This window comes from Dipodomys spectabilis, unplaced genomic scaffold (genome assembly GCF_019054845.1).
Source record: "Dipodomys spectabilis isolate Male_0828 unplaced genomic scaffold, ASM1905484v1 ptg000018l, whole genome shotgun sequence".
Lineage (NCBI taxonomy): Eukaryota > Metazoa > Chordata > Mammalia > Rodentia > Heteromyidae > Dipodomys > Dipodomys spectabilis.
In genome coordinates this window covers 21,027,922-21,048,684 of record NW_024870695.1, presented here as the reverse complement: position 1 = coordinate 21,048,684, position 20,763 = coordinate 21,027,922, and the positions used below count along the sequence as shown (strand labels likewise).

At 44.7% G+C, this 20,763-nt stretch overlaps 1 protein-coding gene across 2 annotated transcripts; it reads left to right on the top strand.

Annotated features, from left to right (window-relative positions):
- Window positions 1–1,651: 1,651 nt before the first annotated feature.
- Coil (coilin) lies at window positions 1,652–15,515 on the top strand. Of its 2 annotated transcripts, XR_006146777.1 has the most exons (8): window positions 1,652–1,922; window positions 5,039–6,104; window positions 6,230–6,316; window positions 6,792–6,839; window positions 9,111–9,180; window positions 12,738–12,826; window positions 14,587–14,741; window positions 14,905–15,515. XR_006146777.1 is itself a non-coding variant. In XM_042674148.1 (7 exons), the coding sequence occupies exons 1-7, from the start codon at window positions 1,678–1,680 to the stop codon at window positions 14,665–14,667; spliced, it is 1,686 nt and encodes a 561-aa protein (XP_042530082.1). In that variant the 5' UTR covers window positions 1,652–1,677; the 3' UTR covers window positions 14,668–15,515. The 2 variants fall into 2 exon arrangements, 1 of the variants encoding a protein (XP_042530082.1); XM_042674148.1 differs by having other exon boundaries at window positions 14,587–15,515.
- The last annotated feature ends 5,248 nt before the right edge of the window (window positions 15,516–20,763 follow it).

Genomic DNA, 20,763 nt, shown 5'->3' with positions numbered 1-20,763 from the left:
CGGTGAGGGCTGGACGCTATGAGCTGCTGTGGATAAGGGAGGGAAGGCAGTAGCAATAGGAAGTGACATGTATAAAGAGACCATACCCAGGTTCTCTTGTGTTCTGTACAGGGTAAAATCCCCTAAAGCCCTATCAGGGGGATCAGCCTGTGAAAGAAACATTTGGAAAGGACTGTATATAAAAGTTGCACCCTTGCTGGGCACTGATGGCTCATGCCTGTAAGCCTAGCTACTCAGGAGGCTGAGATCATAGTTCCAACCTATTAGTTAGAAAAATTAGTAATGCTTATAATCAATGCTCACCAAAAAAACGGGACATGGTGCTATGGCTCAAGTGCCAAGAGTGTCAGACTAGAGTAAAATAAGCCAAGAATTAGGCCCTGAGTTCAAACCCTGTACTAGCCTCCAAGAAAAATGTAGAATGTTGGTGGCAGGTAAATGGATAAATTTTTTAAAAAAATTATGCTTGAACAATTCTTTGTAATAAATTGAATTTTTTAATAATAAAATGCAAGGGAAACTAGGTAGAACGAATGTCAAAGTAATCCCATGGTAGATATTAAAAGTCTTTTTTTTTTTTTTTGAGGCAGGATCTCACTATGTAACCCAGGCTGGCTTAGAATTTCCTACGTAGCCTAAGCTGTCCTCACACTTGCAGTCTTCCTGCTCCTGCTTCAGTGCTGGAATTACAGCTAAAAGTCTTTGTATGGAGCTGGGAATATGGCCTGGTGGGAATGCTTGCCTAGCATGCATGAAGCCCTGGGTTCAATTCCTCAGTACCACATACACAGAAAAAAAAAAAGTGTGTGTGTGTGTGTACTTGAACTCAGGCCTGGGCTCAAAGCTAGTGCTCTCCCACTTGAGCCACTGCTCCACTTCTGGCTTTTTTTTTTTGTGGTTAAATGGAGATAAGAATCTTATGGACTATCTTGCCTAGTCTAGTTTCAAATTGTGATCCTCAGATCTCAGCCTCCCGAGTAGGTAGGATTACAGATGTGAGCCACTGGTGCCCAGCTTAAAAACAAAAACACTCCTAAAATGTCTTAACATTTGACTTGCAGATAAAGACGATCTCATCTATTTTTTAAGTCCATATTATTCCCAGGCGAAAGAGTTTTTTGCTTCTGTGCTGGGGATTGAACCCAGGGCCCTACTTATGCCAAGCAAGAACTCTACCACGGAGTGATATCTCCAACCTCCTCAGGCAGGACAGAAGTTTTATTACCATTTTTAAAACTCTTTGCTTTGTGCTGGTACTGGGGGTTGAACTCAGGGCCTTACTCTCTTCTTGGCTTTCTTCTTCTCAAGACTGGTTGTTCTACCACAGCTCTATTTCGGGCTTTTTGCTAGTTCATTGGCTATAAGTCTCTCGGATTATTGATTTATTTTTCCCAGGCAGGTTTTGAACCAGGATCCTCAAAAGGCCCCTCTAGTGTTGGGTAGGAAAGGCCTAATACTTCGTTCGTACTCTTCTGCCTAGGCCTCGTCCAGAGCGGCTCAAGGACGGCGGCGGCAGCGGACGGAGCCTGCAGTACCCACTTCCCAGCCGTAGGTGGCAGTCGCGGGCGGCCCCGGGGGCGGGGGGGCGGGCCCGGGGGGCGGGGCGGGGCGGGCCGCCCCAGCACGCTTTCCCCGGAGCAGTGTGGTTCCTCTCGGCTTCCGTGAAGCACTGGCAAGATGGCAGCGACCGAGACGGTTAGGCTACGGCTTCAATTTGATTATCCGCCGCCAGCCACCCCGCACTGCACAGTCTTCTGGCTCCTCGTCGACCTCAACCGATGTCGAGTTGTCACCGATCTCATCAGCCTCGTCCGTCACCGCTTCGGCTTCAGCTCCGGCGCGCTCCTGGGCCTCTACTTGGACGGGGGTCTGCTGCCGCCCACCGAGAGCGCGCGCCTGGTGAGGGACAACGACAGCCTCAGGTGCGCGCGGCGCGGCCTGGGCCTGGGCCTGGGCGGGGCCGGGGCTGGGGGCGGGGCCCGAGGCGCGCGCCTGCGCGTTCGCGAGGCGCGGGAGCGGTAGGGACCCGGATGGAGCCCAGCTCACCGGCAGCGGGGAGACCCTGGTCCGTCTTGCCGAGGAAAGGGCTCCCGAGCGTCCTCTTCCCTGGGGCTGGTGTTTGTCTGCTCGTGGCTGGCGCTCCACCACTTGAGCCACGCCCCGAGTCTGGCAATTTGATGGTTTATTGGGGGATATTCTCCTGCGTAGCTTGGATTACAGGCGTGCGCCACCAGGCCGGGCCAGGATACTTTCTGAAAGTACAAGGGGGTGCGAACTGGGAACAGCGCTCGCGCTGCTGGGGAAGGGCTTGACGTCGCGAATCCTCGCGTCCCGTTCTGGGCGCGGCTCCGCCCGGCCCCGCGATCGCCCGGCCCCGGCTGATCGCACAGGACAGCTATGTGCTTTTCCTCACGTGCGGGTCACTCTGCCACGTCCACCGAGGCTCTGAGGAGTACCGTCCTGTTTCCACACAAGCGTTTGGGGCTCGCTTAGACATTTGTTTGGGTCTTGTCTTAGTCGTGAGTGGGAGATAGTAATGATGTAAAATGTGGCTTACTCCTGTGAGCCTAGCTATTCAAGAGACCGAGATCTGGAGGACTGAGGTCTGAAGCCAGTCGGGCAGAAAAGTCCATGCGATTCTTATCTCCAGTTAACTAGTGAGATGCATAACTGGAGGCCTGGCTCAATGGGCAGAGCACCAATTGTGAGCAAGAAAGCTGAGAGTCAAAGCCATGAGTTCAAACCCCTGGTACCTGCACATAAGAAAGATTGCTTTTATGTTGTTTTTAATGTACTGTGTGATTTTTTTTTTTGTTGTTTCTTTTGTATGTTCTTCCCCCATGGTTTAATCCCTGTTGTTACTGTATTTGATTCTGGTGCCCTGCATCTGGTATATACATTTTTCTAATTTTGGGGAGGGGAAGGGAAATAACAAAATGCTGAAACAAGGATACAGGTTGACCCATTGTAACAAGGAGACATACCAGACACTATGTTGAAAACTTACAACTGGGGGTGGGGGAGGGGGGGGATAGTAAGGGAAAAACAAAGGAGGGGGTAACAATGCTCAATAGGAAATGTACTCATTACCGTACTCATGTAATTGTGACCACTCTGTACAGTATCTTTACAATAAAAAAATTTAAAAAAAAAAGAAAAAAAGATTGCTTTTAGAAATCTTTTTAAAAGGGTGGGGAATGTGGTTTAGTGGTAGAGTGGTAGAGTGAAGCCCTAGGTTGGATTCCTCAGAACCATATACACAGTAAAAGCTGGAAGGGGCACTGTGGCTCAAGTGGTAAAGCACTAGCCTTGAGCAAAAGAAGCTTAGGGACAGTGCCCAGGCCCTGAATTCAAGCCCCAGGGCTGGCAAAAAAAAAAAATAATAATAATAATTAAAAAAAAAATGTTACTGAAGCCTTGCTCTGGTGGCTCACACCTGTAATCTTAGCTACTCAGGAGGCTGAGATCTGGGGATGGAAGTTCGAAGCCAGGCAGAAAGTTTTAGTGAGACTTTTTTTTGTTGTTGTTGTTGGTCATGGGGCTTGAACTCCAGGCCTGGGCGCTGTCCCTCAGCTCTTCAGCTCAAGGCTAGCACTCTCCCATTTGAGGCACAGCGCCATTTCAGTTTTCTGGTGGTTTATTGGCGATCAGAGTTTCACGGACTTTCCTGCCCAGGCTGGCTTTGAACTGTGATCCTCAGATCTCAGCCACCTGAGTAGCTAGCGTGAGTTACCAGCGCCCTGCTTGGTGAGACTCTTATCTCCAGTTAACCACCAGAAAATCACAGGTGGCTTGGTTCAAGCAAAAGAGCTCACACAGCACCCATGCCCTGAGTTCAAGCCCCATGACTGTCAAAAAAAAAAACCACAAAAAACCCAAATCCAAAATGTTCCTGAGGCTGGGCGCTGTTGTCTCACACCTGTAATTCTGACTGCTCAGAAGGCCGAGATCTGAGGGTTGTGGTTTGAATCCAGCCAAGGCAATAAAGTCTGTGAGACGGTTATTTCCAATTAACCACCAAACCCAATAGCCTTGTGTAAAAAAAGCAAGAGCTCAAGCCCCTGAATCTGCACAAAAAAGGGAGGGGGGGGCACCATTGCCAGCTCCAGAAATGGCAGGACATGTATTATATTCTAGTGATTTAGTAAACTGCTAAGACTGAGCAGAAAGTCTTATAACTTGTGTGCACACGTGCATGTGCAAACACATCAGTAATGGGTTACTGGATTTGTCTGCCCAAGGTTGGCTTTGAATTGAGATTCTCAGATCTCAGCCTTTTAAGTGGCTAGGATTACAGCTGTGAGCTACTGGGTCTGGCTAAGATATCACCTTTTAGATTGGATGACTTACAAGTAAAGGGAAAGATTTTGAGTCTTGTAGCTGGCCAAACTGCTGTTTGAGTTGTGTTTCTGCTGCTTATTAGCTATTAGCTATGTTGGCCAAACTATTCGTGTGAGCTGGACGCCCATAGTTCACACCTGTAATCTTAGCCACTCAAGAGGCTGAGATCTGAGGATTGTGATTTGAAGCCAGCCTGGACAGGAAAGTCTGTGAGACTCATCTCCACTAAACTACCAAAAATAGTTGGAAGTGAAGCTGTGGCTCAAATGGTAGATTGCTTGCCTTGAGTAAAAGAAGGTCAGGGACAATGCCCAGGCCCTGAGGTCAAGCCCTAGGACTGGCACAAAAAAAGAAAAGGAAGGATGGGAAAAAGAAAGGAAAGAAGGAAGGAAGGAAGGAAGGAAGGAAGGAAGGAAGGAAGGAAGGAAGGAAAAGAAAAAAACTACCTAATTTGTGGTGGCATTTAGCTTAGAAAAAACGTATAGATAAATTCTGGGACCTAGATAATAGGTAAGACTAGCCATATGGAAGTTGAATGTAGGCCATTGAATGAAGGTCAAAGGTCTTTTGTCCTTAAGCATTGTGGAAGTTTTCATTGAATGGCGGTAGTGAGTTTGCCATCTTCTCAGGATGTAACTGCATCCTGGAGTCATGCCTCTGAATTGCTCACTCCAGTTTTCTCTTATTCTCTCGACAGAGTTAAGTTAGAAGAGAGAGAAATTCTTGAGGATCCTGTCGTAGTCAGGAATGGGGGTGATTTGCACTCATCACCTAGGAAAGCAAAGAAGCGGACTTTAAAATTGGTAGAGGATGAAGAAAACGAACTTGGGTACAGTTATTCAAAGAAGCACTGGAAGAGGCAAAAGAGCAACGGCAATCAGGAGAAAGCCTTGGATCTAGAGCCAAAAGCTGGCACAGATGGGACTGTGAAGAAAAAGAACAAGAGAAGAAGCAAAGCACCATGTGGCGCCATGGGTGAACGGGAAGAGGAGACCAAAAGAATATCACCAAAGAAAAAGGAGAAGTGTGAGTATAAGAAACAGATCAGGAACCCCAAATCTTCAGGAAAAGAGCGGTCCACCTGCAACAGCAATTCCCCAAAAAGTTCTGCCAGCCTGGCTAAAATCAGAAGTCAAGATGGGGCTATCACAGAACCAAAAGGTCCCGAGACGGCTTCGGAATCAGAGTCTAGCCAGGAGTCCTCCAGTGATGTGTTCAGCAATGGGAACTCCTTAGACAAACTGTCAGTTGAGTTATCAAAGGAAGGACCAGCTACCAAAAATCCAGCTATGAACAAAGGGGCAGCCAAAACCGCCTTTAACCTGCCCACCAGCAAGGTCAATGCCGCCAGAGCCACATCTTCTAGTTCAGACTCCAGTACAGAATCCGATGACCAGCCTGTCATGCTCAAGAACTCCCTGGAGTGTGCTTCTGGCTCCTTAAAGACAGCGGGCCTCTTTGCAGGGCGAGGTTGTCCAGGCCCAGGGCCGTCATCACAGGCTCCAAATGCCATGGGATGGAAACCTGGTGACTCAAATGGCATCAAACAGACTCCTGGTCCTCTTCCCGGTGTATCTGTCTCTGGCAATTTGGGAAGAGGATGGGGACGAGGGGAACCTTGGAAGGGAGTGAGGGGCCGGGGCCTGAGGGGGAGAGGTCGAGGACGAGGAAATGTGGTTCCCTGTGTCCTGCATAGAAGCGCCGAGTATCAGAAGCAACAGCAATTAAGTGAGGTTGTCTCAAACTCATCTACCATTATCCAGGTAAATAGCGTTTATTGGGATGGCTCTCCCCGCTTTTCCCCCATGGAGTGACTCCCTACTCTGTGGCGTGGCTTCCCATTTTCTCAACCAGTAACAAAGTCTCCATGGCTAATGCTGTTTTTCAGAATCCAGTAGAAATACACAAGAAGGACTATAGTCTGTTACCACTGTTAGCAGCTGCCCCTCGGGTTGGAGAAAAGATTGCATTTAAGGTATGTTTTCTTTTTTCTTTTTTTTTTTGTCAGTCATGGGGCCTGAACTCGGCCTGGGCGCTGTCCCTCAGCTCTTCAGCTCAAGGCTAGCACTCTACCACTTGAGCCACAGCACCACTTCTGGCTTTTTCTGCTTATGTGGTGCTGCTGAGGAATCGAACCCTGGGCCTCATGCATGCAAGGCAAGCACTCTACCACTGATCCACCTTCCCAGCCCTCTTAAGATATGTTTTAGAACCACAAGACTTCCAACAAAGAAAAGCTTAGCTCCTTTTTCCAAGTGGACTTCCTGAGTGTGTCATGCGGTTATAAACATGTTTATAAACACCCTTCTCCCTGGATCTCCAGTGTTGCTGTGTCCTTGGGGTAGGGACACTTTTGTATGATTTCTTGGATGGAAGAGGGAGGGGCCGTGGGCAGGTGAGAGTCTTAGGGTTTGTATATTTGTAGGATTATTTTCTTTCTTCTTTTTTAGCTTTTGGAATTAACACCTGACTACACTCCTGATGTGTCTGACTACAAGGTAAGGTTGCATGTTTAAAAATAATTCGGTTGGGAATGTGGCTTCGTGGTAGAGTGCTTGTTTAGCATGCATTAAGCCCTGGGTTCAATTTCTCAGTACCACATACGCAGAAAAAGCTGGAAGTGGTGTTGTGACTCAAGTGTTAGAGTGCTAGCCTTGAGCAAAAGAAGCTCAGGGACAGTGCGCAGACCCCGAGTTCAAGCCCCAGGACTGCAACAACAACAAATTTTGGCTAACTAGGTATGGTTACAAGTGCTTGTCATCCTGGATATTCAGGAGGCCGAGGCAGGAAGATCACTTGAGTCCAGATGCTCACAGCCTCACCAACATAATGAGACACGCATCTCTAAAAAGAAATAAAAAAAAGATTAAGTTGTCAGTAGATAGTAAACCTACAGGCATGGTAGCTTATGCCTGTAGTCCTAGGACTCAGAAAAATGGAGCAAGAGGATCTTGAGTCTGAGGCCACCTTCTGTTACATAGTGAGACCTTGTCTCAAATAAATACTAGGATATATTTAATAATACTCATCTCTCTCTCTCTCTCTCTCTATATATATATATAACTAATACAGACATTCTTAAAGTAAATATCATAAAGTAGAACATGAACACAGTATCAAAATGTTCACTTTTTAATCATCTTTACTGTGAAGTTGTATAGTAGCCCCTAGCCAGAATCAGTTTATGAAGGGATCTGGTGGTTTGGTTCTTTGTATTGGTATTCTGTGATTTTTTAATCTCCTTGGCTACTTAGTTTCTCCTATATGTAAAGCAACCATTATAATTTACTAAGTTAGGATATTTGTGATTGGGTGTGTGTGTGTTAATAATTGTACTGGAAGGAAAGATGTATACAGATCTGTCCTGGGAAGTTCAACAGTCAATTCTGTGGTCAGAGAATGAAGTCTCCCGGGATCCTGACTCCCATTAAATCTACTTTTTAAAAGCCTCTGTTGTCATGCACCATGATGTGTACCTGTAATCCCAGCTACCCAGGAGGCTGAGGCAAGAGAACTGTGAGTTCAGGGCCAACAGGCCAGCCTTGCCTCAAAATAACTAAACAAATAGAAGTGAATAAAAAAATTCAGAGCGTGTGTGTGTGTGTGTGTGTGTGTGTGTGTGTGTTCAGGGCCAATAGGCCAGCCTTGCCTCAAAATAACTAAACAAATAGAAGTGAATAAAAAAATTCAGAGCGTGTGTGTGTGTGTGTGTGTGTGTGTGTGTGTGTGTGTGTGTGTGTGTGTTCAGGGCCAATAGGCCAGCCTTGCCTCAAAATAACTAAACAAATAGAAGTGAATAAAAAAATTCAGAGCATATGTGTGTGTGTGTGTGTGTGTGTGTGTGTGTGTGTGTGTGTGTGTGTGTTCAGGGCCAATAGGCCAGCCTTGCCTCAAAATAACTAAACAAATAGAAGTGAATAAAAAAATTCAGAGCATGTGTGTGTGTGTGTGTGTGTGTGTGTGTGTGTGTGTGTGTGTGTGTGTGTGTGTGTGTTCAGGGACAATAGGCCAGCCTTGCCTCAAAATAACTAAACAAATAGAAGTGAATAAAAAAATTCAGAGCGTGTGTGTGTGTGTGTGTGTGTGTGTGTGTGTGTGTGTGTGTGTGTGTGTGTGTGTGTGTGTGTTGGACCTGTGGTTTGAACTCAAGGCCTGGATACTGTCCCTGAGCTTTTTTGCTCCAGGCTAGTGCTCTACTGCTTGAAGCACAGCTTCACTTCCCACTTTTTGGTGGTTAATTGGAGGTAAAAGTCTCATAGCCTTTCTTCCTTGAGCTGGATTCGAACTGAGAGCCTCAGATCTCAGCCTCTTGAGTAGCTAGGATTACAGGCATGAGCCACAGTACTGGGCTCACTGTTTTTAGTTCCCCTCCAGGCTGATTTATTTTTAACCTTTTGAATTGAGATTAAAGTATATATCAATTCAGCCTTTTAAAGTCTACAATTGAAACTGGGTGCTGGAGGCTCACACCTGTATTCCTAGCTACTCAGGAGGCGAGATCTGAGGTTCATTGTTTGAAGCCAGCCTGGGAAGAAAAGTCCCCATGAGACTCTTTCTTATCTCCAATTAGCCACTCAGAAAAAAACCCAAAAACCAAAAGTGGAGCTGTAGCTCAAAGTGGTAGAGTGCTAGCCTTGAGCAAAAGAGATCAGGAACAGTGCCTAGGCCCTGGGTTCAAGTTCCACAACCAACAACCACACAAAAAAATTGTATGGTTTTTAGTATACTCACATGTTGATTTTTTTGACTTGAACTTTTCTTTTTGAAAGGAAGGAAAAATATTGAGCCACAATTCAGAGACCCAGCAAGTAGATATAGAAATTCTCTCATCCTTACCTGGTGAGTCTTTAAGAAATGAATTTTAAGGGCTGGGAATGTGGCTTAGTGGTAAAGTGCTTGGCTAGCATGCATGAAGCCCTGGGTTTGATTCCTCAGTACCACATAACAGAAAAAGCTGGAAATGGTGTTGTGGCTCAGGCGGTAGAGTGTTAGCCTTGAGCAAAAGAAGCTCAAGGACAGTGTGCAGACCCTGCGTTCAAGCCCCAAGACTGGCAGAAAAGAAGAAATGCTTTTAAAACTTTTAAGCTGTGAATATTTACAGTGGTTTCCAAATAGCCTTTATGTCCAATGAGTCCCTTCACTGGCCTCTCTGATGCTTGTAACTCTGTGGAAGCACACTGGGGGAGTGCAGCCATGTTGCTGCGCCTTGGATTGTGTGTCTTAGAGATGCTGATTGGTTCTCAGAACAGTTGGGCTAAGTGTTCTTATTGCGGTAATTATATACTTTCATAGAAGACTTGGTAAAAGCTGATGGCAAAGAATTATTTCTAGCAAATCTAAGTTCCATGCTGACTCAGTAACATGACTAAAAGATGCGATTAAATTATGTGTGGGGGAGACAAAAGATTGGGAGGGATTCAGTAAATATCTAGGAGGATTCTCCACTTAGGCTGCCTTGCAAAGTTTTGCATTCTTTTGATTCTGATGATGATGATGGTGATGATGTAGGTGTACAAAGAGGTTCAATTCAGGTTATGAGTACAATGCTTCTGGGTCAGTATCACACCTTTGTTTTCTCCCCCTCCCCTTCCTACCTCATATTACATAATTCATTTGTTTCACATAGTGTATTTTGAATATAATGACTACATTTACTCAGCGGTGTTGAGCATTTCCTCATGGCTGTTCTTTATTTGTTGTTGTTAGTGTTGGTCATGGGGCTTGAATTCAGGGCCTGGGCACTATCCCTGAGTTCAAGGCTAGTACTCTACCACTTTGAGCCACAACTCCACTTCGTTTTCTGGTGGTTAATTGGAGATAAGAGTCTCATGGACTTTCATGCTCAAGCTGGCTTTTAACCATGATCCTCAAAGCTTAGCCTCCTAAGTAGCTAGGATTATAGGTGTGACTCACCAGCACCCAGCTTCTCATGGCCATTTGTATTTCTTCTTCTGAGACGTCTCTCTCTAGCTCCTTTGCTCCTTCATTGACTGGGATACTAATTTGGGGGGAAGTTTTGCATTCTTGCATCACTTGAAACTACCCAGACTTGCTGGGCATCAGTGTCACATACCTGTCATCCTAGGCTGAGAGCTGATCATTGTGGTTCTAAGCCAGCCCGCGCAGGAAAGTGCATGTGACTTATCTTTAATTAAGGAGCAAAAAGCTGGAAGTAAAAGAGTAACTCAAGTGGTAGAACATGACCTGAGTGGAAAAAGCTAAGAAACAACCCTTAAGCTCTTGAGTTCAAGCCCCAGTATTGGAACAAGAAAAAGAAAGAAAGAGAGAGAGAGAGAGAGAGGGAGGGAGGGAGGGAGGGAGGGAGGGAGGGAGAAAGAAAGGAAGGAAGGACAGGAAGGAAAGAAAGAGAGAGAAAGAACAGGAAGGAAAGAAAGGAAAGGAAAGAAAAGAAAAAAAGGGCTGGGAAGGTGGCTCAGTGGTAGAGCGCTTGCCTTGCATGCCTGAGGCCCTGGGTTCAATGCCTCAGCACCACATAAGCAGAAAAAAAAGCCGGAAGTGGCGCTGTGGCTCAAGTGGTAGAGCGCTAGCCTTGAAGTGAAGAACTGAGGGACAGCGCCCAGGCACAGAGTTCACGCCCACGACCAGACACCTGCCCCCCCCAAAAAAAAGAAAAGAAAAAGAAATGAAAGAAAAAGAAACAGAAAAGGGAAGGAGTAACTAAAATAGGGGATTATCCAGCCAAGATGTAAACAAGATGAAAGCAGCGCTAATGTTGACAGTCCCATCCACTTGGGATTTAAGTAAATTGTAGAGAAAATTGCCAGCCATTGTGGCAATGTTGACGCTGCTGTTTAGGTGCACTCCCTGATGTAGCTGAGGAAGTTGGTAGTTGGTGATGTCGCTCAGTACCAGAGCACTTGCTTGCCTAGAATGTCCATACTCTTGGCTTCAGCCCCTGCACCACCCAAACCAGGAAACTTGGTGATGAAAAGGATAAAACTGGGGCTGGGAATGTGGTTTAGTGGTAGAGTGCTTGCCTAGCATGATGAAGCTAGTTACTCAGTACCTATAAACAGTAAGTACCTAGTACCGGGCGCCCGTGGCCCATGCCCGTAATCCTAGCTACTCAGGAGGCTGTGATCTGAGGATCATGGTTCAAAGCCAGACCAGGCAGGAAAGTCAGGAAAGTCCATGAGACTCTTATCTCCAATTAACCACCAGAAAACTGGAAGTGGCTCAAGTGGTAGAGTGCTAGCCTTGAGCAAAAAGAAGCTCAGGGAGAATGCCCAGGCCCTGAGTGAGTTCAAGCCCCAGGACTGGCAAAAAAAAAAAAAAAAAGAGAGAGAAATAAAAAGAAAAGAAACTTTCAGAAGTGGCGCCAGCAAAAACTTCACCAATTTTCAAAGTAAAAATGAATGTTCAGCTTGTTTCTTGAGATTGCTCAAAGGATAAAATTCTGAAAGCCAATCCATACTTGGAAAGAAGTCTGGTAATTCTGTGGAATATAGAAAGACACCTCCTCTCTACTATAAGTTACAAGACAAGAAGGCACCATTGTTCTGATCATCTTTGATACATTTCTTACAACGAAACAAAACATTTTGTTTCTAATGTTAAAAACCTACTTGTATTACATAATGGTTTTACTACTTTTCCATTTACCTCAATAATACGGTTTTTATTTTATTTTATTTTATTTGAATGATTTTCCAACAATCATAATTTTTTCCCATTGATTGTTAAGCATTGCTTGCACAGGCTGGAGGTCTGGCTCAAGTGGTACAAAAAAAAGTTTGCATGGTTTCAGCTTGCATGGTCATTTTTCCAATCCCAAAGCTGAAGCCTGGCTGTATTTCTAAAGTAATAGGCATGCGTGATTTCTGAGGTGAGGGTTGTTTTTTTCAGATCACTTGCTTTTTTTTTTTTGTCAGTTGTGGGGCTTGAACTCAGCCTCTGCGCTGTCCCTCAGCTCTTCAGCTCAAAGGGAGCACTCTACCACTTGAGCCACAGCACCACTTCTGGTTTTCTGGTGGATTAATTAGAGATAAAAGGCTTATGGACCTTTCTGCCCCAGCTGGCTTTGAACTGCGGTCCTCAGATCTTAGCCTCCTGAGTAGCTAGGATTACAGGTGTGAGCCACTGCATCCAGTTCACTTTCTCTTTTTGAAACACCCATTATCTTTTGAGGTTTTTCTTGTGGGGTGACATGGTACTGTGGAACTACTAGTGACCCTTCATCAAGCTCATTTCTTTCTGATGAAGGAGAGATTTCACTGATAAATGCCAGGGAGCCCCCTGTGGCTAGTATGGGTTGGGAAGCGTCTCCTGTAACAGCATACACCAGCCTTTGCCCCAGTTGATACAATTCCCTGCAAAGGAACATTTTGACTACAACAAATGACTTACTGTCTTTCTTGCCTAATCTCTGGTTTCAGCCTTGAAAGAACCTGGGAAGTTTGATTTGGTTTATCACAATGAGAACGGAACTGAGGTAGTGGAGTACGCAGTGACACAGGAGAGAAGGGTAGGCACGATTCTTTTTCCTTTATTGCTTAGGCAGACATTCTCTTTTGTTTGATGACCCAGGCTCTGGAAAGTGACATCAATGTTTCCTAGAGGGGCTGGGAAAGTGGCTTAGTGGTAGAGTGCTTGCCTAGCGTGCATGAAGCCCTGGGTTTGATTCCTCAGTACCGCATAACCAGAAAAGGCTTAAGTGGTAGAGTGCTAGCTTTGAGCAAAAGAAGCCCAGGGACAGTGCCCAGGCCCTGAGTTCAAGCCCCATAAATGGCAAAAATAAAACAAAACAAAGCAAAAACCTGACCTACTGCCTATATAAAAACCAGAAATGGCCAGGTACTGGTAGCTCACGCCTATAATGCAAGCTATTTAGGAGGCTGAGATTGATGTTCAAAGCCAGACCAAGCAGACAATTCTGCAAGACTCTTTTGCCAATTAACCAACAAAAAGCTGGAAATGGAGGTGTGGCTCAAACAGTAGAGTGCCAACCTTGAGCAAAAGAGCCAAGTGAGCCAAATGCCCATGGCTCACCTGTAACCCTAGCTACTCAGAAGACTGTAAGCTGAGGATCACAGTTCCAAGACAGCCCAGGCAGGAAAGTCCATGGGATTCTTTATCTCCAATGAACTAAAACAACAACAACAACAACAACGAAACAGAAATAGAGCTATGGCTCAAGTAATAGAGCACTAGCCTTGAGCAAAAGAAGCCCAAGATTGGCACCAAAATAAGGAATATTATGGGTATTAGACTGTAAGTTTAAGCATTGAAAATTCACATTTTTGTCTGAAATGTTAAAGTTGGAGAAACTTATCACCAGACTTTGGTTTCCTTTGCTTTATAAAAAAATTAATAACAGTAAAAAATTTTTTTTCATTTAAAAGAAGAATGGATGAAGGCTAGGAATGTAGCTTAGTAGTAGAGTGCTAGCCTAGCATGCATGAAACTCTGGGTTCGATTCCTCAATACCACATAAACAGAAAAGGTCAGAAGTAGCAAGAAGTAGCACTGTGACTCAAGTGATAGAGTTCTCGCCTTGAGCAAAAGAAGATCGGGAACAGTGCCCAGGCCCTGAGTTCAAGCCCCAAGACTGGCACAAAAAAAAAAAGAAGAAGAAGAATGGATAACAATCTTAAGGATAGAATCCAAAAACAGTGTCATGGTCTGTGGTAAGATCAGCAGGTTTGGTCCAGTTTCCTACATTGTGTTTTTTTGTTTTTGTTTTTGTTTTTGAAGTCCACGAACCTAGCCCTTTTGAAATGTATTCCTAGAAACTGCATTGGGAAATTAAATGTTGGAGGCTTTCTCTGTGTCCTAGCAAATGAACAAACAAGAGGCCTGTAATGCTCCTTTTTTGCACTAGATGGCTCTCGTTGCTCATAGCCAAGCTTACAGGTTTCTTGTAAAATAGTTCATATTTTTAGGCAGCACAGGGTAAGAACTACAGAGCTGCACAGAACCCTATCAGTGACACTCAAGTGGGCCACAAATAGCCCCTAAGAGGTTCGCGGGCCACTTGTGCACAGAGCATATTTCCCTGACACATTGTTTAATTTTCCAGTGTCCCCACAGCCCTTCTAAATCAGAGGAGGAAATATGTAATACAAAGTTTCATCACATTCTAGGTGAATGAGTTTTTGTGTCCTATTGAAGTTAATTTACTAGAATTCAGTTCTGCATAAACAGAAATTCACTTAGCTAACCTACTAAAACTTATATAACTTCAAGATGAAGTGCTTAAACTGAGTATTTTATATATTTCCTCAGATCACTGTGTTTTGGAAAGAGTTGATCGATCCAAGATTGATTGTTGAATCAGCTAACATCACAAGGACAGAGCTTGCCTGAGCGAGGCGTCTTCATCAAGGCCATCAATGTATTGCTTGTAAAAGTGACTGCAGCCTCAACTTTTTTTTTTAAAAGTAGGTTTGAAAGTTGTATGGATTTTTTTTTTTTGTTATTTTCATTGTACAGCCTAAGGGGGGAAAAAACCTACCTCATCTTTTAAAATAATATGGCTTGTAGACCTTTTTCTTTTCCAGGTTAATTTCAGTTAACATAATTTAAATTGTACATTCCTTGCAGGCATTGTCAAATACCAATTTGTTTGGTTTCTTTCTCTGGTTTTTTTGACCATCGAGTAGCAACCGTCAGAAGAAGTAACAGGGATGAAAAGACCGTGCTGCATATCTTCTTTCAATACATTTTATTAAGTAACATTTGAAACTATTGAGGTATGATACTTCACCTAATTTTTTAACCATGTAAAAGCATATATTCTACTACATGTGGAATAAGCTCATAAATTTCAAGTAATTCAAACTTGAAACGCTCAAGCATTCACAGATAGTTGGGTTTGTTACAGGTGTTAAGGATCCTTTTCAGGTTTTTTCCAACTTTACAATTAAGGATTCTCAGGGCAGAGCCCCCAAAGAGCTTCTGTGGGTGTTCTACAAGGGTGAGAGGGTTTGCTGGGAGCCTCAGCCCGGGGAAGATGGTAGCTTGCTGCAAGATGTCAAGCACCAGCCCAGTGTAGTGGAGGGAGGATCATAAACAGAAACTTGATTTTCTGTAACTATCAATACACAACTAAAATGGCTCAATATATACTGTGAAAAAAAAAAGCATTCTTTTAACAAAAGAGCAGATCCCTTCACCTCTGCAGATTTTTAAATAAAATCATATGAAAACCAATATGTATACTGAGTCTTCGTGTATAGTTGAGTGTTGCAAATTATTGTCTTGGTTTATAATGGTTTTTGGGGGGAGGGGCAGTACTGGGATTTGAATTCACATCTTCACACCTGATAGGCAGGCTGTGTACCACTGAGTTATATACCACCAGGCATTTTTCACACTGGTTATTTTTTTTGCAACTGTGCCAGTAACTGGGTTGAACTCAGGGCCTTGTGCTTTCTTTTACCTTTTTGCGCAAGGCTGGCACTCCACCTCTTGAGTCACACCTCCACTTCAGGCTTTTAAGTGTCTCATAGACTTTCTTGCCCAGGCTGGCTTCCAACCACAATCCTCCTGCACCATTAGTGCCCAGCTATGCTGCTTCTTTTTGGTGTAAGGCCTTGATTCCTGCTGAGTCAGGCCTGGGTCTCATTCTGCTTATTTTAGGCTTCCTGTCTTAGCTGGGATGACAGGCATTCCCTGCTCTTGTTGAGAAAGGGATATCGTGAACTTTTTGCCCCAGCATGCCTCAAACTATGCTCTTCCCGATCTCAACCTCCTAAGTAGTTAGGGATACAGACATCAGCTGCCTCTGCCATCCAGGTTCATTATGATTTTTATGACAAGAAGGCTTGTTTTGATCAAAAGAGTCTAGCATTTCAGAGCCTCATCTACTAGAGTTAACCAGGTGTGGGAGCCACTGGACCAATGAAGATGCTATCTAGTTTTTTGTTTTTTGTTTTTTTTTGCCATCTCTGCTCAAAGCTAGTGCTCTACCACTTGAGCCTTAGTATCACTTCGGGCTTTTTCTGTTTATGTGGTACTGAGGGATCAAACCCAGGGCTTCATGCTCAGGTTTCACTCAGCTTTGTCATGCCCATTTTGATCTTTTTTCCCTTTCTGTGAGATTCCTTTTTTTTTTTTTTTTTTCCAGTTGTGGGCCTGAGCTTTGGGCCTGGGCGCTGTCCCTCAGCTCTTCAGCTCAAGGCTAGTGTTCCACCACATAAGCCATGGCACCACTTCTGGCTTTTTCTGCTTATGTGGTACTGAGGAATTGAACCCAGGGCCTCATGCATGCAAGGCAAGCGCTCTACCACTGAGCCACCTTCCCAGCCCCTCTGTGGAGATTCTTATCTCACTGATGTAGTTGGTGTCTTCTCTGTTGCCCTTGTCCTGGACACTGGTGGTATGTTAATTACAGTAGCCCCCTCTTACCATTGGGTGCTTGAACCTTGTATAGATATATATTTTCTCTCTTTTACTTAAGGGAAACACTTTGTGGCTCTTGGCATTTGCGAATTGCCAGCACCAAGGGTCTTGCACTTTGGGGCCATTACTAAGTAAAATAAGAGTTACTTACCAAGACACTGGTGGCTCACAACTGTAATCCTAGCTACTCAAGGCAGACCTGAGGATCACAGTTCAAAGCCAGCCTGGGTAGAATAGTCCACAATTAACCAGCAAAAAGTGGTAGAGTGTCAGCTTTGAGTAAATACAGCTAAGAGAGAGTGAGGCCCTGAATTCAAGCCCCATTACCAGCTCCCCACCCCCCCCAATGAAAAAAGTAAATATCACTATTTTGTACAATTGGTAAACACTAGGCAATTGTAAATATTAATTGCATATTAGCAGTGGACAATCTAAAAAAAGGTCAAGAACAATTATTTATTATAAGATAAAAAAAATGCATGGTAGGAATAAAGCCAGGTGTGGTAGTTCACACTTGTATTTCCAGCACTCAGAAAGGTGGCAGCAGGAAGATGTCAACCCAGGCCACTTAGTGAGTTCCAGGCTGGGCAGGGCTATGTGTATTTGTGTATGTATGTATGCATGCATGCATGCATGTATGCATGCATGTATGCATGTATGTATGTGTGTGTGTGTGCAAAAATTACATGCTGCAAATAAAAAAAACCTGGTTGAAATTTAAGAAGACCTAAGCTGGGCACTGGTGGCTCACACCTGTTGTAAGCTTATTCACCCCCACTTTGTGTTGAAAGCCCTCACCCTGGGTCCTTTGCAGGCCAAGCTGGCCATAGTTGTCTGTTCCTACTGCCTGGCTGCATCAGCAACAGAGTCCGGATATTAGTCTTGATCTCATACTGGCTCTAGTGTATGATTGCAAGGTGGCAACTATAGAAGTATTGTCTCTGCTCCAAAATGTTTCCCCCCGATACATGACAGCTGTAAGATATATTGCTTTTGCTACGTGCTAGATATGTCTGTGATGGGATGTGTTCCCTGGCTTCAAGCCAGCTATAGAATGTCCTGCCCTGGCTGTCGGATATCTCCAGTGTCCAGCTGTGACCACAAAGATTTCTTGCCCCAGCCCCTTCTGCCCTCAGACTCCGGATACTATATCTACCTTTTAAGGCTATTCCAAGAGAGATAGCCTGTCAACCTCTAGCTGACATTAAACACTTCTATCTCCTACATGACTATGTGTCAGAGTGGTTTTCTGGGTTGGTGCTTACATCTGTAATCCTAGCTACTTAAGAGGCTGAGAACTGAGGATCGCGTCCAAAGTTAGCTGGGGCAGGAAATTCCAAGAGACATCTTCAATTAACCACCAGAAAACGGGAAGTGGATCTGTGGCTCAGAGTGGTAGAGTACTAGTCTTGAGCAAAAAGAGTTCAGGGACAATGCCCAGGCCCTGAATGGCCAGTAAATAAATAAAAATAAATGGAGGTGTGACTCAAGCGGTAGACTGCCAGCCTTTTTTTTTTTTTTTGGGGGGTCCGGTCGTGGGGCCTGAACTCTGGGCCTGGGCGCTATCCCTCAGCTCTTAAGCTCAAGGCTAGCGCTCTACCACTTGAGCCACAGCGCCACTTCCGGCTTTTTTCTTTTTGCTTATGTGGTGCTGGGAATCGAACCCAGGGCCTCAGGCATGCAAGACGAGCGCTCTACCACTGAGCCACCTTCCCAGCCCAGACTGCCAGCCTTGAGTGAAAAAGCTGAACAAGCACAGGAGGCCTTGAGTTCAAATCCCAAGACCAGCACACAGACACAGACACACAGACACACACACACACACACACACACACACACACTGGCAAAAGGAAATTACAGACCACCATCCCTCATGACCACAGATGTAATCAGCAGCTGAGTTTGGAAACTGCATGCCCCAAGGCCCTGTGTTAAAAATGTGCTTCACATTTTAATGTGCTATTGAGAGGTGATGGAACCTTTGATGGGCAGTGCCTACGGGGATGTTCTTAGGCCATGGGATGGGTATGCCCCAGAAGGAGGTTGTGGAATGTGGGACCATCCCTCCTCCACTCCTCTCCCCCACTCCTTCCTCTCTGTCCCTGTTCCCTGGCTGATGAGAGCCGGGGGTTTGCTTTGCTACACCTTCCCATGACATATTTCCTTACCACAGGCCCAAAGCGGTGTGGCCAACAGATCATGAAACCTCCATCACGGTGCCAAATAAACCTTTCCTCTTCCTAAGTTATTGTCTCTGGCAGTTTGTGTATAGGACTAATAGCTAACTCAGGATCCTTTTTTAAAAAATTAGCAAATTGAGCTCTCTCTGCTCTTTTCTAGCTCTTTCTCAACTCTTTCCTTCTCTTCTCTTTCCCAGCTCTGTTCTCTTTCCTAGCTTGCTCTTTCCCACCTCTTTCCCAGATGCTGTCTTTTCTAGCTCTTTTTTCTCTTTTCTCTCTCTTTCCCAGGCCTTTCCCCATCCCATGGAGGACCAAGATGGCCTGGTGCCAACCGGAACAATGAATAAACCTACTCCTTACCTGAAAAAAAAAAATTAGCAAATTGAATCCAGCAGTATATAAAATAATCATACATCATGACCTGAGTTTATTCTAGGAAATGTGACAGGTATAACTGTCAATCTGTGTAATTTAACACAAAGAAGAAAATTTGGACTGGGGATATGTCTTAGTGGTAGAGTCTTTGCCTAGCAAGTGCAAGGCCCTGAGTTACAGTCCCACCACTAAAAAAAAAAAAAAAAGGAAAAACTGTATGTTCAAGCTTTGCTTAGAAAATGATTTTGTTAGTGAGGGTACTTCAATTAACAAATGCTTTTGGAAAAATAAGAATTTTGCTAGAATTAAGTCAAGAAATCTTGATCTCAACCCCACCTCTAGCTTAGCCATCTGTACGATCTTAGTTCATTTAGACTTCTCTGCCTTTTTAGCTGGGGGAGGTGGGAAGGGAGGAAGGAAGGGACCTGAGGATTGAACTCAGTGCCTTGTGAATGCTAAGCCACTGAGCCATCTTTTAAAGAGAACATCGATTGAGGACTGGAGAGTGGGTATAAGAACCACACCCTCTATCTGACCTTAAGTTTTATGAGGATAGTATTGGTGGAAATAATAGGCAAATTATATTTGTAGGTAAATGAGTATTATCACGCCACCAGGTTTTGCCAACCACCAGATAACACAGTGGGAATCTGGTTAGGATTGCTAGCCATCTGCTGGAGGAAGCAATTCTTCCCGGTGACTCACTGGGTCCCACATGACTTGACATTGTTCTACTGCAGTTACTGATGGTAAACATCCACACCCACCAGGCCAGGGACAGGTCCAGCCTTCCTTGTGTCCATTGAAAGGCTCAACTTTTGGCTGGGCACTCAGGAAGCTGAGATCTGAGGATTGAGTTTTGAAGCCAGTCAGGGCAGGAAAAGTCTGTGAGACTCTCCAATTAAACACTAGAGAAAAGTGGAGTTATAGCTCATGTGGTAGAGCACCAACCCTGAGTGGAAAAGGTCTCTCTCAGAGAGACTCTGGGTTCAAGGGCCAGTACTGGATATGGAAAAGAAAAAAGTCAACACTTCTGGTGCCCTACTTCACCTCATGCTTTGGCTGGTTTTCACACAATACCCATGCACAGGGTATTATTGGTGTTCCTGTTTTGTAAATGAGGAACCTGTACCTTTTGCAGGACAAAGCTAAGGGAGAACACCATAGCTTTGCGTTCAAGCTTCAGTACCCACACAAAAAAAGAAAAAGAAAGAGAAAAGAAAGAAGGAAGGAAGGAATGATGGAAGGAAGGAAGGAGGGAAGGAAGGAAGGAGCAAAAGGGGGAAAAAAAAGTCACAGATGTATCTGCCTGGGTTGGCTTCAAACTGTGATTTCCAGATCTCAGCTTCCTGAGTGTCTAGGATTATAGGAGTGAGCCATGGGCAACCAGCTTAATCATCTTTTCTTGCCCTGGAAAGAGAATTCCACATTCTGGGCTGAGTCACCCACACAACCGCACCCAGGATAATTAGTTGACAGTTGACAGGTTGATTTTATGTTTATT